This window comes from Poecilia reticulata, chromosome 10 (assembly GCF_904066995.2).
Source record: "Poecilia reticulata chromosome 10, P_reticulata-male-v2, whole genome shotgun sequence".
In the NCBI taxonomy this organism is placed as follows: domain Eukaryota; kingdom Metazoa; phylum Chordata; class Actinopteri; order Cyprinodontiformes; family Poeciliidae; genus Poecilia; species Poecilia reticulata.
Window position 1 is genome coordinate 17,695,845 of NC_088839.1, and position 14,348 is coordinate 17,710,192.

The 14,348-nt window shown below is 39.9% G+C and overlaps 1 protein-coding gene across 2 annotated transcripts in view; it reads right to left on the bottom strand.

Annotated features, from left to right (window-relative positions):
* Positions 1 to 14,348, bottom strand: part of kcnip1a (Kv channel interacting protein 1 a) — a 43,485-nt gene that overhangs the window by 3,684 nt on the left and 25,453 nt on the right. For both annotated transcript variants that reach the window (XM_008420271.3, XM_008420272.3), the window contains one exon: positions 75 to 199. In XM_008420271.3, the coding sequence (XP_008418493.1) occupies positions 75 to 199 (125 nt within the window). The remainder of the gene's footprint in view (positions 1 to 74; positions 200 to 14,348) is intronic.

Here is a 14,348-nt window from a genome sequence, read left to right on the forward strand (position 1 = left end):
GATTGAATATGTCATATTTAGAGACGATAAACAGTCTGATGTCTTGTTTTCATTGCACTCGTAAAGTCTCTCACGTTCTTGAAGCCCCGGTAGAGAACTTGGAGCTCTCTTTTATTGAAGTTGGTTTGAGCTTCGAGCTGGTCGAGGCCCTCCGGCCGATGGCACACGATGGTCATCTCCAAGTCATCGTCGGCTTTGTCTGAAAAGAAACACAAAGAGGAACACTTCCAGTTAACGTTACAACTGTTTCTTTTTTTAATTGCTTTCAGGGGGAAAAAAAGAAACCAAAATTGCATAAATGAAAAAAAAAAATCAAGATCTACCTGCATTTAGTCTTTATAAAGACTTTATTTAGTTGGGAATAAATTCTTGAATCACTGAATTGCAGTGAAAACAGTGTAACAATAGAGATAAACACTCGTGTCTTTCATGCTTACAGTCATAACATACCATCACAGCCTCAAAAAACTTAAGACCTCTCCATTCTGCCAAAAAAATAAAAAAATAAATAAAAATCTTCACATCCTACTATATATAATATGCAATGGCAAGAACCAACATGATCAGCCTTATTTTGTGGAGCCTTATTTTGCTTTCGTTTAATTCTTCCAGTTAATCCGTAGAAGAGAGGAGGAGACATGGCACTGCAGAGAGGTAGAGGTCAGATCAGTAGCTCCGTGTTCGTCCTCTGTTGGGCCCCATCATTACCAACTCATTATCCACCTCGCTGCAGGGGAGGGGAGAAAGGACACACCACTGACTTCTCTCACACACACGGCTAAAGGTGAACATCCCAGCATAAAATCAAATACCTTCCCTCCATCTCTACTCTCTAACAAACCCATCTTCGCAGCTCTCAGACCCCTTAGCCATCTGCAAAGTAATAATTATGCATACTGTTATAACTGTGCATAATTTATTAGAAGTGCTAATAAAAATTCAGAATATGATAAAGTGGTCATAATGGGAAGTAATAAAAGCCGGGAGCAAAAAATAGGAAGAAATCTCGGAGATGTTTAGATAATAAAAAGTGATGTTTAATGAAGGCCCTTTCAAGATGATGTCAAAGAGAGACAGAAGCGTAGGATGAGGATCTAATATTAGAAATGTATCTGCCTTACATAAAATATCCGCACTGGGACTTATGGCTGCAGGACTGTGGCACAGAAACCCCCCAGTAAATAAAACTTCTCGCCTTCAAACACTGGTTAGAAAACATTGCATGGCGTAATTTAACATAAGTGAAAATAACTTTTTCACTTTCTTGAAAGTTCTTTTTCAAAATACAAAATCTCAGCTCCAGTTGGATGAAATCTTTACTTCTAGATGTGGATATTGTTTTGATTTGATCTGATAGTTTTAGTCGCAGTGGATTTGAAGCGTAAAATGCGATCAGAACCTTTTATTTCAGCTTTTGATTAATGTGTAGCTTCAGGTTCATTGTGTTCTTTGCAATCAGGACTTTGAAACATTGGCAGTTTTGAAATTGAGACATTTTTATATCTGTGGGAAAACCATTAGGGCTTTGCAAAGCCTCATTACTCCAGCGCCTCTCCAAGTTCGTTCTCCCAATAAATCATGAGGACAAGGTTGTGGTGCAGCTACGGTTATTCTGAGTTTCGTCGCAGTCTCCAGTTAAACAATTAAAATCCAGCATACAAGGCACAAAAATGTTTACACCCTTTATACATCTCGAGAAAGTTGGGTTTGAACTTTACTTACTGCCAGTTTAGAAACAGACAAGTTAATGCTACAGATGTTCAGAACTCAGATCGGGAGCCTATTGAATGTTTAAATACCATTACAAACCCAACGCTGTAATCATCCTTTTATTGAGCTATAACTCTCCTGAACGACGCAGCATTTGTTGCCTAACAGAACCTAAAATACTGCATCACCTCTAATGTTTCCTCTCTGAATCTGTTCGACTCTCTGACGTGCTGCTGGAGGTCACAAGCTTCGTTAAGCAGGGAAGTCAGACTTTATGGCGTCCTTATCAAGGACTGCATTTAGAGAGAGACACACCAAGCAACAGCAAGTATACAACAAAACTCTTTAAAGCAAACCGCTTTCATGCAAAACATTACAAAGTGCAACGTGAGACCGACACATCCGTACTCGTGTTCTATGTAGCAAATGTTTGAATGCAATCATTTCACAGTTGGGGTTCGTTCCTGAATTGAAGCAGCCACTATAGCCTCTTTCTAAGATCGTTATATCTTCCCAAAAATGGATTTACTGCAATTATTTTCTATCTTTGAAATAGTGTCCTGGGCATAACGGTAGCAGCATGTGTTGCAGAGGATCTAATTGAGTCAAGCAGTTCTTCATTAAATATTATTCAGACGTGCAAAATAGATTAGATTAGCAGAGTTGATGTTTTGTGCCATCTGTGTGGAATGAATAGTCTTCAATGTTCTCTTATAGAAGTTGATAAATAGGATTTTAATTAGAGGGTAAGTATAGCGCCATGAAATGACTGAACACATAAATACATGCGTTTACATTCAACTGTTTATTTCACAGACAAATGAGTTTGATCAACAGTGCAATTATATATCCTCTGCAATGCAATGTTATTTGTTTGCAATACTACAGAGGAATAAGGGAAACAATAGCAAATAAATTAAGTCGTTGATAAATTTTGAAACAAACAGCAGAAAATGCACAACCGTTCAGGCGCTACAACTGAATAACTAACGCTAAGAAGTAGCAATAGATCAAGAAGTAATCCTGTTTAATCATTATGTGATCCTTCTCTCCCATAAACTTGGTGTTGAAACTGTTATTCTTCTGACTGAATCAGACCTGGATTGCAGCTGTAGTAAAACTCACCCTCCACAGCGATGACTCCCAGCAGGTGCAGCATTTTGGCGGCACCACAACACAGCAGAACGATGGCTATCGTCTGTAAGCTGCTGTCCCTCTGCTCCTCTCCTTCCATTCTGATCTCTCTCTAATGACAACTTCACATAATGATAACCAAGAACAAGTAACTTTGGAACAGCCCCCATGAACTTTGAGCCGCCATGAGGTTCCTCCACTGCTACAGAAACATCTGCACTCCTCTGCTTCTTTTTATCCCCTTATCTCTCCATGTCCCGGAAGCGTCTCCCTCCCATGTCCCGACCCTTTTCTCCATCCCAGTAACTCTCTTTCTGTCCTCCTCAACCCTTGTATTACAGTCTCTGTGTCCTTCACTGCTTGGAGCTATATTTTAATTGTAGGGTCCACTCTGTTCTGCACAGTCACACTGATGAACTCACCTTCAGCTGTATGGGATTATTTCTCTGTGTGTTCTCAAACAGATCAGCACTAGATTAATTGCTTCCCATTTACATACGGTCATCTTCACTGAGCAGAAACTATTTAGAACAAAGTGACATTTCTGACTAAACAAGTTGAAGTCTTACTCCAAGATTTGTATTTCCTTTAAAAAAAAAATCGAAACACATGGTGATTCAATTGACTGAGCTGCAGAGGTTATGGGGTCGATCTAAACTGGCAGAAACCTGAAAATTCTAACCACCAGCAGGGGGCAGCACAAACCAACACACCGTCAATGTTTGAAGCTTTACATCCAGCCAATGTCTCAGAGAGATAAACAAACCAACAGCGTACTTCACGATAAAATATTTATTCCCAAAATATGAAGCTTACATGATGTTTGTGAGAGATTATCACAAACATCTTGCACAGGAGTCGATCAAGCTGTAATCTTGGATTGGAAAAGCCCATGACTTATTTAAAATACTTCAAACATGAACACCACACGTCAAGTTGGATCTGTTTTTGCTCAATTAAACTAGATATTTAAAGAAGCTTTGATTACAGGGGTGATTTTGCATTTATGGCATTTAATTGTTTTGGTTTACATGCAAAAAGTTCAGTGTGAAGAAACGCCAACACTGCATTTCAGCCTGAACACATTGTGGAGTCAGTTTCCTGCTATGGGGATATGTTGCCTCAGCAGTGCCAGAGAACCTCGTCAGAGTTAATGGGAAAATGTCTCAAGCCAAGAACAGGTCAATCATAGAGGGAAACTTTAAGACCCGGGAGGTTCAGCTTCCAGCTTCCAGTCAAACAGAGACCCTAAACACACCGTTTGATGGTTTAGATCAGTAGGTTCAAACTACAGTCCTCAAAGTGTCCTGCAACTTACCTCTGCTTCAGCACACCTGGCTCCAATATTAGCTCATTAGCAGATCTCCAGAGAGCTTGACTGCATGCTAATGAGGCAGTTTCACTATGTAATTAAAGTGTTTAGGACAAGGGACACATCTACAAGAAGCAGGACACTGACCCTTGAGGACTGAAGTTCCAGACCTACAGTCAGTCATCCAGTCTGACTGAGGTTCAGCCAGTTTGTAAAGACGAATGGAGAAAAAACAGGAAGTTTGTTTGGCATCCATCTCTACAAAAAAAGTCTTTTTCATTCAGCAACCTCCAAAGACACTCACTGGTGATCTTCATGTTTCATCCTGCTGTGGTCTGACAGTATCTCACTGTTTTGAAGACTGACCCTTGTAAGTTGCTTCTTCAGCCAATGAGTACATGAAAATGTTAATGATAAAAGGAACCAAATAAACTCAAGTGAAGCTTTCATTTTGCTGCCTGCAGGGGGCTCTGCTGCACCACAGAGTCATCACTTACTTTAGGCTCCTGAGTTACAGCTGCAGACCAAGAGGAATTTCATTTAGAGGAAATATTAACATTTAATCTTATTTTATGAGACATTTCAAATAATATTAATTAATGTGAGCTTCACTTTTAATGCCAATTACCATTTCTCCCATTCAGGTTGTAAACTGAAGTTACTAAGCAACACCTTTATTTGACAAGATGCACAAACACAGCAGATGAAGATAACCTCTGCAGTCCAAAATGCGCGCTAAAGCACAGAGCGCCACACTTGGTCTAAGAGATTAGTTACCACAAACAGAACAGAATCATATAAGGGTCACATCTTATAAACATCATATGGTAGGGGATATCGACTTATCAGAGGACAAACCAGGCTGAACGCAGTTTACTGTGCTGCAAAATGAAAAGCTAACTTATGACCGCTTGTTGCTTTTAAATCATAAAATAGAATATTTGCAAACATTTGCAATACAGGTGTCACAAGGTGTGGGAGGTTTGCTACCAACAGAACCATCGGGTGTGTTAATGCTACTCTGTGCATTACAGATTTGACTTAGTGTGGCATTGATTACACTATTGAGCCCTGAAGGAATTAGATGTTTGCTGACAGTCAAGTGCTACAGCTGCCTGAGAGCCACCGATTTGCTCTAAAGGACTTAAAGGCCATGCAGGATAAAAACAGACAAGAGTATTCGATTCTGCAGTTAAAACTTACACTGAGATGGTGATTTACATACAATTATGAAGTGAGCAAATTGCCGTCCTTACAAAAATAATGTGTCTGGGACTCTGGGTGTAATATTGCAGATTTATTCTGAGTTTCCTTCCAAAAACTATTAACGACATGTTTTTTTCATAATAGGACATAAACATAATAATGATCCTGGTCAAAACCTCTAAAGTAGCTGGAAATATTTAATGTTATGCAACTAAATAAGTGAAGATGAAAAGTCACATATATTTTGAGTTTTTATGAATATGAAAATTGTGTTTCACCAGTGCACATGAAAGGCAAACCTGTCTACAGATTAAAAGCATAATGTTTATAACATAAACAAGGAACCATTTCAGACTTAGAATCGCATGCAACAGCCTACGAATTAACCTACAAATCAGCTCAGTCTGAACTACAGATATTTGTTCCTGAGAATGGGCTGCACAGTGGCGCAGTTGGTAGAGCTGTTGCCTTGCAGCAGGAAGGTTCTGGGTTCGATTCCCGGTCTTTCTGCATGGAGTTTGCATGTTCTCCCTGTGCATGCGTGGGTTTTTTCCGGGTACTCCGGTTTCCTCCCACAGTCCAAAAACATGACTGTCAGGTTAATTGGCCTCTCCAAATTGCCCCTAGGTGTGAGTGTGTGTCCTGTGTGTCTCTGTGTTGCCCTGCAACAGACTGGCGACCTGTCCAGGGTGAACCCCGCCTCTCGCTCGGCACGCCAGCTGGAGATGGGCACCAGCAACCCTCCCGACCCCACTGAGGGACAAGGGTGTAAGAAAATGGATGGATGTTCCTGAAATTGGAAACATGGCTGTTAACTTAGTTAGGTGTTTGGATGGTGTGTTGGCCTGTGATGAACTTGTGACCTGTCCGGGGTAACCCCACCTCTCGCCTAAAGACCGCTGGAGACAGCAGCCCTCCCACAACCCCGCAAGGACAACCAGATACAGACAATAAATGGATGGATGGCTTTTTTTTGTGCGTTAGAAAATTCTGAAGCTGGAAGTGTAAATGTAAAAAAATAAATAAACAAAAAAATCCCAGCTGAGCTTTTGTGATGCTGAGAAAAATGGAAGAAAACAGAATATGAAGAGACAACGGGGTTTGTGTGGGAGGTGGTTGTGAAAGTAGAGATGGATCACATGAATCAAAGTTGTGATTTCAGCACAAACAGACCCAACAGGCGTGGCTTCAAACAGATGCTTGTTTTCATTCTCTTAGAAGTCTTGCAATCAATCATATAGCTTAACAAGTGAAACACACAAAATACAGGTTTATCTCCAGATCTGCACTTGTTTTGTTGCTTCTTATGAGAGCTTTGTTTTTGTTTTTTTAAATCATAAGTACTGCATCAAATTGGATAATCTTCCCTCTGTCTTTTTGATTTAATACTACCTCAACCAAGCGTAAATTTCTTTAAATATGAATAAAGTAAATTGGGACCAGCTGCGTATACATCACAGAAAAAAAACTCATCAGTGCATTTTGTTTAAAATGCAAAATGTAGGTCATATTTTATGCTATACTTTTATGTTTTAAGACGCGTCAACACAAAAGCTGCTCTTACGCTTTTTGGTTTAAAAATGAGTAAAGTGGAGGCTTTATTGTTAGCACCAGTATTGTACTATATTAATATTTATTTTTAAATAATTTATCATGTTGCCACTGCAAACAAAAGTAACATATTTTCCTAAAGAAAATTCTGACACTATTTAGATAAATGAGTGGAGTTTCACAGCTCAATGCAAACCATTACTGCTGATGTTACTGTTTTTTATTAAGGTTAGCAGGTGCAATGTGAGCTAACTTTTTCCAGGTCAAGGAAATGTTTGTGGAGCAGGAAAGACTCAGAGCAGCTTCCCCGTGTCATACTTTAAAAGTTTTAAGCCTATTTAGATAAATGTGAATGCCAGTTTCCAAATGGGGAGAAATTGTGTAAGTGCGCATCATCTACCAAACTGTTTGATCAATGTATGGATTTCAGTGCCAAAAAAGTGACAATTTTTAGATTTAATAAATGTAATTTTTACAGAAAATCTATTTTCCAGTACTTGATTCATCAGTCATCACTGTGATCAAGTGAAAAATTAACAGCTCATTATCAGTAGTTAGTCCTTAGCATATTTTATGCGTACAATCCAAGTCTAGTCGTTCAGCTACGAAAGCCTACAACCTTCATGCAACTTTAAATGCACCAGTAAAATCAAAAGCAGGACTTTGGCTTGATCCAGCCTGTTCAAAATGAGCAAGAAAATAGTTTTTAATAAAGTATAACCGCAAGAATATTAAATGCTAACCCTCATGTTGCATCAGTTCTTGCAATACATTTCTGATCACATGGGTCCCTACTGAGCACTCAAAGACCTAAATAATGAACCATTTTTCCACACAAATGGCTGCAAAGCTTTCGATTCAATATGATTCGTGAAGTTTGGGAGCTTTTTTTTAATCTTGTCCATTATGTTCTTTTTAATTTTTAAGTTTCAGAGTGTAACAACAATAAATACCAATGAGGATATACAATATTATGAAAAACTTTGTTTCAGTCGGTATATGATGGATTTTCATCATTTTTATTGCTTTTAAATACACCATTTATATCTATTTGCAGCTGCTCCTTTCACACAGGAGAATTGCCATGTTAAGGCATAAAGGTTTTGTTCAAGAAGATCAGAAGGGACGGCTGCGGCTCGGTGAGGAGAGAAGGTGTCTGGCAATCAGAAAGCAGAGAGCCTGATGCCAGATTCCCCTGCTACATGTCAAAGTGACCTTGGGTAGGACACTTAACCCCATTTTGCCAACCAATCTGTGATCAGTGTATGCATTTGTACCCCTTGCGAGTTCAGATGGAGATGGGTGAATAAGTCCTGTGGGGTAAAAGCGATTTAAAGTCAGTCCATTTGTAAGGCGGCAGAAAAAAAAAATGTCAGTGACATTAACAGCTTTTCTCTGCCACCGTTTAGCTCTGTGGTTATATTAGACATCATCAGCTTGTTTGTCCGGTGGGCATCTCTCCAAATGTTTCCAAGGTTAACAAGCCTCCCTCTAAACACACAGAATAATTATTAAAGAATGACTATATTCAACAGGAGGTTTCAGAACCAGACATATCTGCAAACTGCTCAAAATATCTTACAAAAACATTTTTTTAATCAATGGGCTCAGTTATGTGGATTCTTGTAATGCAGTGCTGCAGATCGTAAAATAAATTACTGTTAAACAGGTAGAATCAATTCAATTCAAGATAAATAAAAAAAGCACGAGTGGTGCAGGGATTTTCCAATATCCTTCACACAGACTCCCTTAGGAGGATGGATCTTCTTCATTTAGTTAATGTATTTCAGGTCTCTGTCTCAGTGGCTCTCATACCTCCAATCCGACGAATTAAATTACTCACCAGTTAATCCAGGGGTGTCAGACATTAGTGCTTGGGGGCATGTGAGGCCCTTTGATTGGCTTTTGTGTAGCCCACAACTCCAGAACTGGACAAATCTGGCCCTTCATCACAGTGCATGTATTAAACGCTTCAATGTTTTTCTTAGGCCCTGTTATCTTAGTGAAAATTTTTTTTTCACTAATTTATTAGAAGAAGTGTTTTAATAAATTGATTCTCACAATTAAGAAAGAGATACAAGCTTTTACAAGCAAAGCGTGTCTCCTTCAGAAGACTCGTCTTTAAATGCTGAGTTCTTGTACGTCAAGAACAAGGTTTTCATTTAACAGGTGCGATCTGGAAACTTGCATGATTCAGGCTCTGAAACAAGAACTGCAGACCTGAGAGGAGCTTAAATAAATCTAACCTAGAAAGCAAAACTCAGAGAAACCCTTTCATTTGCCACATTTCACAACTGTAGCACATTCATTTGCTACAGTTTTCTGTCACTTTGATGCATTTCTCGACTCGTTTTGCAAAACAGTGAGTGCATTTCTCAAAACACAGTGGATTACCTGCAAAAGTCAGTCTGTGTCTCAGAATCCTTAGTTCGTCTCTCAAAAGTAAATATCTGTGCCAGTGAACATGTCAGTGCCTCAGAATGACGAGTTTTTGCTTCTCTTTGTACAGATAAAGCAGTCAAATTGATTAGTCATGCTGTCAATATCACAGTGTCGTCTGGAGGGATAATTTGATGTAAACTATGGTTTAAGCTTTGATGACAAGTGTTGTAAATTGTAATTGTTGGAGGTCAGCGGCAAGAGATTGCAAAAGATTTTATGTTTTCACTGTAATTTGTTGTCAGACCAAGAGAGAAATGTAAAAGTAGAAATGTGAACACAAGATGGTCTCCTTAAGGAAAACTGTAAATCTTGTGCTGTAAGAATTACAGAGCAGTCTCTTTTACTTTCCATCTCCATGCTGAGGCTGGGGGGGGGGAAATCAATCCTCTTTGTGGTTAAGGAATGAAGAGTAGGGCGAGAGGAACTCCATCAGGGTCTTGTTGTGGGTTGCAAACCATTCCCTGATGATGTTGGAGTGATGGAAACTGACATGTGTCCTTGGCCCCGTTCTGCCTCTTTCTCCTCACTCCTCTCCCTCTTCTACTTCTTTCTGGCGATTGACCTTCCCCAAATTCTTATCCTTCCACTATCAGAAATGTAACACTGTTTTGTCCTCTGATTATGTACACTCTATACTTGCCATTAGATGAGTAACTTTGTGATATTTCAGTGGTGTTTTGATCACTGGGAGCAATTTATCGATTCTGGAAAGACCTAAAAGAAAAGTCTAATGGAAATGTGTGCTATGGCATCCTGCTTGAGCATTTTTAAGACTTATGCAGCAAATGTATGCTTAACTGGAAGTAAGGATTATTCAACACAAAAGCATTTTGATCAACAGGACTTAAGCGACTGAAACTGTAGGAAAAAGCAGAGAATTGTACAGAATCACTTGCATGGATTTACAAAAGCATTTGCAATGCTTTCACAGAAATGAGAAAACTGCCTTTTTGATGTGCTCAAGTGACAATGATTTGAAGATTGAACAAGTAGTTTTCAGATTTCCAATTCTGTTCTGAGAAATGCACCAAAGCGACTGAGAAATTAGTAAAAACTGTAGTGAGTAAAAACAGGAAAGCTTGTCGTTCAACTCTAAAAAAAACCCTAAAATCTATAAGCTCCTCTTTCCGCAGAACCTTTAGCTCAATATATCACAACCTGAAACTCACATATTTTCCCTTCTCCTGCTTGATACTATTTTTTATCCTCGTCTTATCTCTCCCTCTGCCAAACCTCCTCCTCGGTTTTCCACTATGCCGCGCTCCTCAGCCTTCTATCCTGAGTCCTGTAATCCTTGCCAGAGAGTTTGTCATTTACATAATCTGAATTAGCCTAATCTGCCATCCTGGCCCACGGAAATGGGCTGCTCTTCAAGAAAGTAGCAACTCTTCTGGCCGTGAGCTTCTGTGGCGGCGCGCAGTATGCATTGTAAAAATAGATTTTTATTTGCAACAACAGTATTTGGGGCTCATAATCGTGCTCCATATGGTCAAAAACTGTATAATGAAATGCATCGTTTTCCACAGAAACAAATCCAAGTCAGAAGTTCCTGCCTGGCCTGTAAGGGAAAGTCCAGTGACTCGCTCACACAGACACACTAAAAGGCTGAACACATTACTTCAGGAGTCATTGAGAACCAAAATATTATGCAAATAAGACAGTTTGCACTCCCCTGCTTGTGTGTACACACACATCATCAGCCCGTGAAGGAGAACTGAAGCGCCGGAGGGTAGCTGCAGCTTTGCGTGTTTGTGCAAGACAAAGAAGTACACACAATGCCACTTCCTCACATATTAGTGTGCCACTGTTGATTATGTTTGGAAAGAGTGAGTCAAGTATAGCCCATTTAGGCACACTGAGCAGCATGCCAATATTGATTTTTGAGTAAACACACGTCTAGACTCCAACTCTGAAGGAATACATGTGCACAAATACAAACTGCTGGGATGCCAAGGGATGAAGATGACTTAATAAGCACTTCCACCAGTTAATGAGAGTGTGGGTGATGGAGGAAAAGGAGTCGAGGAGAAGAAGGAAGGCAAAAAAGGGGGGGGGGTGTTGTGATAAGGAGGACTGCAGGAGCAGATTGTGTTGGCAGCATGTGAGCAGAAAAGTGGCAGAAAGTAAAATAAAGGGAAACAAACATGGTAAAAAAAATTGGAGTGGAAGGAAGAAGAGAGAGAAGCCACAGGGAGAAAGAGCAGAGCAAGAATACAAAAACGCTACGGGAAGCAGGAAAAAGCAAACAGTAAAATGCAGGAAGGGAAGCATGGAGTGACAAGTAAAGAGAAGAGAGAATGGAAGGAGTGAAAACGCTCTGCTGCAGGGATAAAGTGAGGAAAATTCACCAGGGAGGTGAGGATAATGCCCACCAACAACTTCTCCAGAGATGAATTCAGGCTACAACAAACAAACCAGGGTGAGAAAACATTATCAAAAGGCTAAGGAAAGCAGTCTGCATCAGATAATAAAAAAGCTCAGAGTATCTGGCTTTTAATCTCGAAATAATACAATCGCATCTCTCTCTCTCTCTCTCTCTCTCTCTCTCTCTCTCTCTCTCTCTCTGAGATGTGGTCATTGTTGTGATTCTGGGTAACCTATCCCCAACACCACAGAAATAATGTCTCTGTTTACTGCCACACCAACCCTACAAGGAGCTAAAGCTGCAAACAACTCGGCACCAGAATTACAAACGACCTCCAAACAGCTCCAGCTTCATGCCCCGTTCTGTCACGTTGTCGCACGACCAACGTGTGGGTAATAAAAAGCCTTGTTTTCATTTGCACAGAGAGTCGGCTTTCACACTTTTGCACACCGCAAGGGTTTCTACAACCACCTCTTTTTTTTTGTCAAAATAGCAACAAATTACGCCTTCCCTTTTTTTCACACCCTCAGGGAAGGTGTTTGGGCTTGTGGTGGAGGAGGGAGAAAAAAAAGGCTTATTCAAGAGATCAAACCAGCCATATGCGCTCACTTGGAAAATATCCTGTGTGGTCTAATTTGGACTGAAAGCTGATAACAGCCTGCCTGGAGACATAAGCTTAAATGACTGCTCACTATTAACAGATATTTTAGTTCTGGCACTGATCCCCCCGCCCCCCCCCCCACTCCATTGTGCTCATTCATTATTGCTACCAGTTTGGACTTGTTCAATATTTTATGAGCATGTTTTTATGTGAGTTTATCAAAATAATCAACGCGGCCAAAAAAAGCGTTCTCTCACAAGCAACAGGTTTTTACGAGAGGATCCCACTTCAAGGCTAAGCTGCAGAAATCCATCTGCCGTTCTGTGTATTTTGCTTACTTAGGGAAAGCCCCCAATCTCATCACCCCCCCACCTCACTGAACCCTCCCACCCCAAAACCCACATCTTTTGTTGCCATGGCTACCATGCTTCCAAGGTAACAGCAAGACAGAGAAGAAGAGTGTGAGCAGAGTGACAAATACCTCCGACATGTGTGTTTACCAGCACCGACGCTTGTATCCGTGCACACAGCCAGATAGAGTAACACACACTCATCCAGGTCGCTGTTTCACTTCTTACTGGCGATTCTTCAGCACATGGTGGGCTCCATTAACCATCACACCTGAATGCTGCAACTTGGTCTTCAGACCAATGAATAGTTAATAGTGAAATATATAGTCCTACAGCGTTAATGAGAAGCAAGAACACAGACGTCAGCAGAGGAAGTTGCAGCACCCCACCTCTTCCGTAGTGGTAGATGAAGGATATTGCAACTCTGTGCAACAGAAACAGCAAACAACTAAGACGCCAACACATCTGTTGTTTTGCTTATGTGAAAGTGAGATATTAAAATTAACTCATCTTAAACTGATTCCCCGTAAGTTGTTTCTATAAACATGTAAGTGACAAGTTAGAAAAGTAAAGTTTAAAGCTCAATTTACACTCTCGGATTTTACTGAAACGTCCTTCCTTGGTGACCGTTTGATCCAATAATATCTGTTGAAAAAGAAATATGCTGACATTACAATCACATCTGATCAGGATCCAACAGAACAACGGGATTTCCACTTCCTTGGTCCCAATACACATGCACTCCTGAGAGCAAATCAAAAGCAACAGCCATTTTTCACAGAAATGACGGGACTTGATGTACCACAAAGTCACCTTCATTTCATCATGATTAGCAAAACATAACTTCTTTTTTCAAAATAACTTTTAAACATGGAAAAATGGAAAACTGTGACAGCAGTTTTTGAATAAAGAAGTTGCCCCCTTGCACAGGTCAACCATGGCATTCAGGGTTAGAAACTACAACAGTGATCACATTGTTGGAGCTCATTACATATATATCTATCTTGTTTAGTCCTAATTTTAAAAAAGCTTTACTTTTTTCCTAAAGCCATTAAAGAACAAGAGGAAATCATAGCCAAAAAACAATAGAAAACAAGTTAAAACATTGCATGATATTTAGCCATGCTCAGGATCTTCTTTTGAATTTTGATGTCTTGCTATGTTGCATTCAAGTTGCCTTGGAGGGTCAGACCTCGGATTTGGGAATTATGTCAAAATTTAGTTGGGAGTTTTTTGAAAAACCAGTTGGATTAAATATCTTGAGCTCATTAATTTTTCCATTCAAACACTAACAGAACATGTTGATAGATAGAAGACGTACTGCACTACTTGTACCTGAAATTTAATGAGATACAAATGATCAGAAGAGTTGAAAAAAAATATATCTGCAGCTTTCACAATAGCTCATATGCGTGGAAGGTATTTTGGATTGTGAACTTCAGGCTCCAACATTTTCGGTCTAATTTCAAATCTTGGGGGTCATTCTTGTTGTGTTCTGACTGGGACTTTAGAAAATCTGATTTATGAGAAAGAAAGTTAATGTACAGGCCACCTGCTGGTATAGCCGAGCTAAACACAGTGTTTTTGGTTTGACTACCAGTGTGGATGCTGATGTTTATAATCCAGTGATTTTGGAAACCATTCTGGAAAGTAATTGGTGTCGTAACTGCGTTTAGT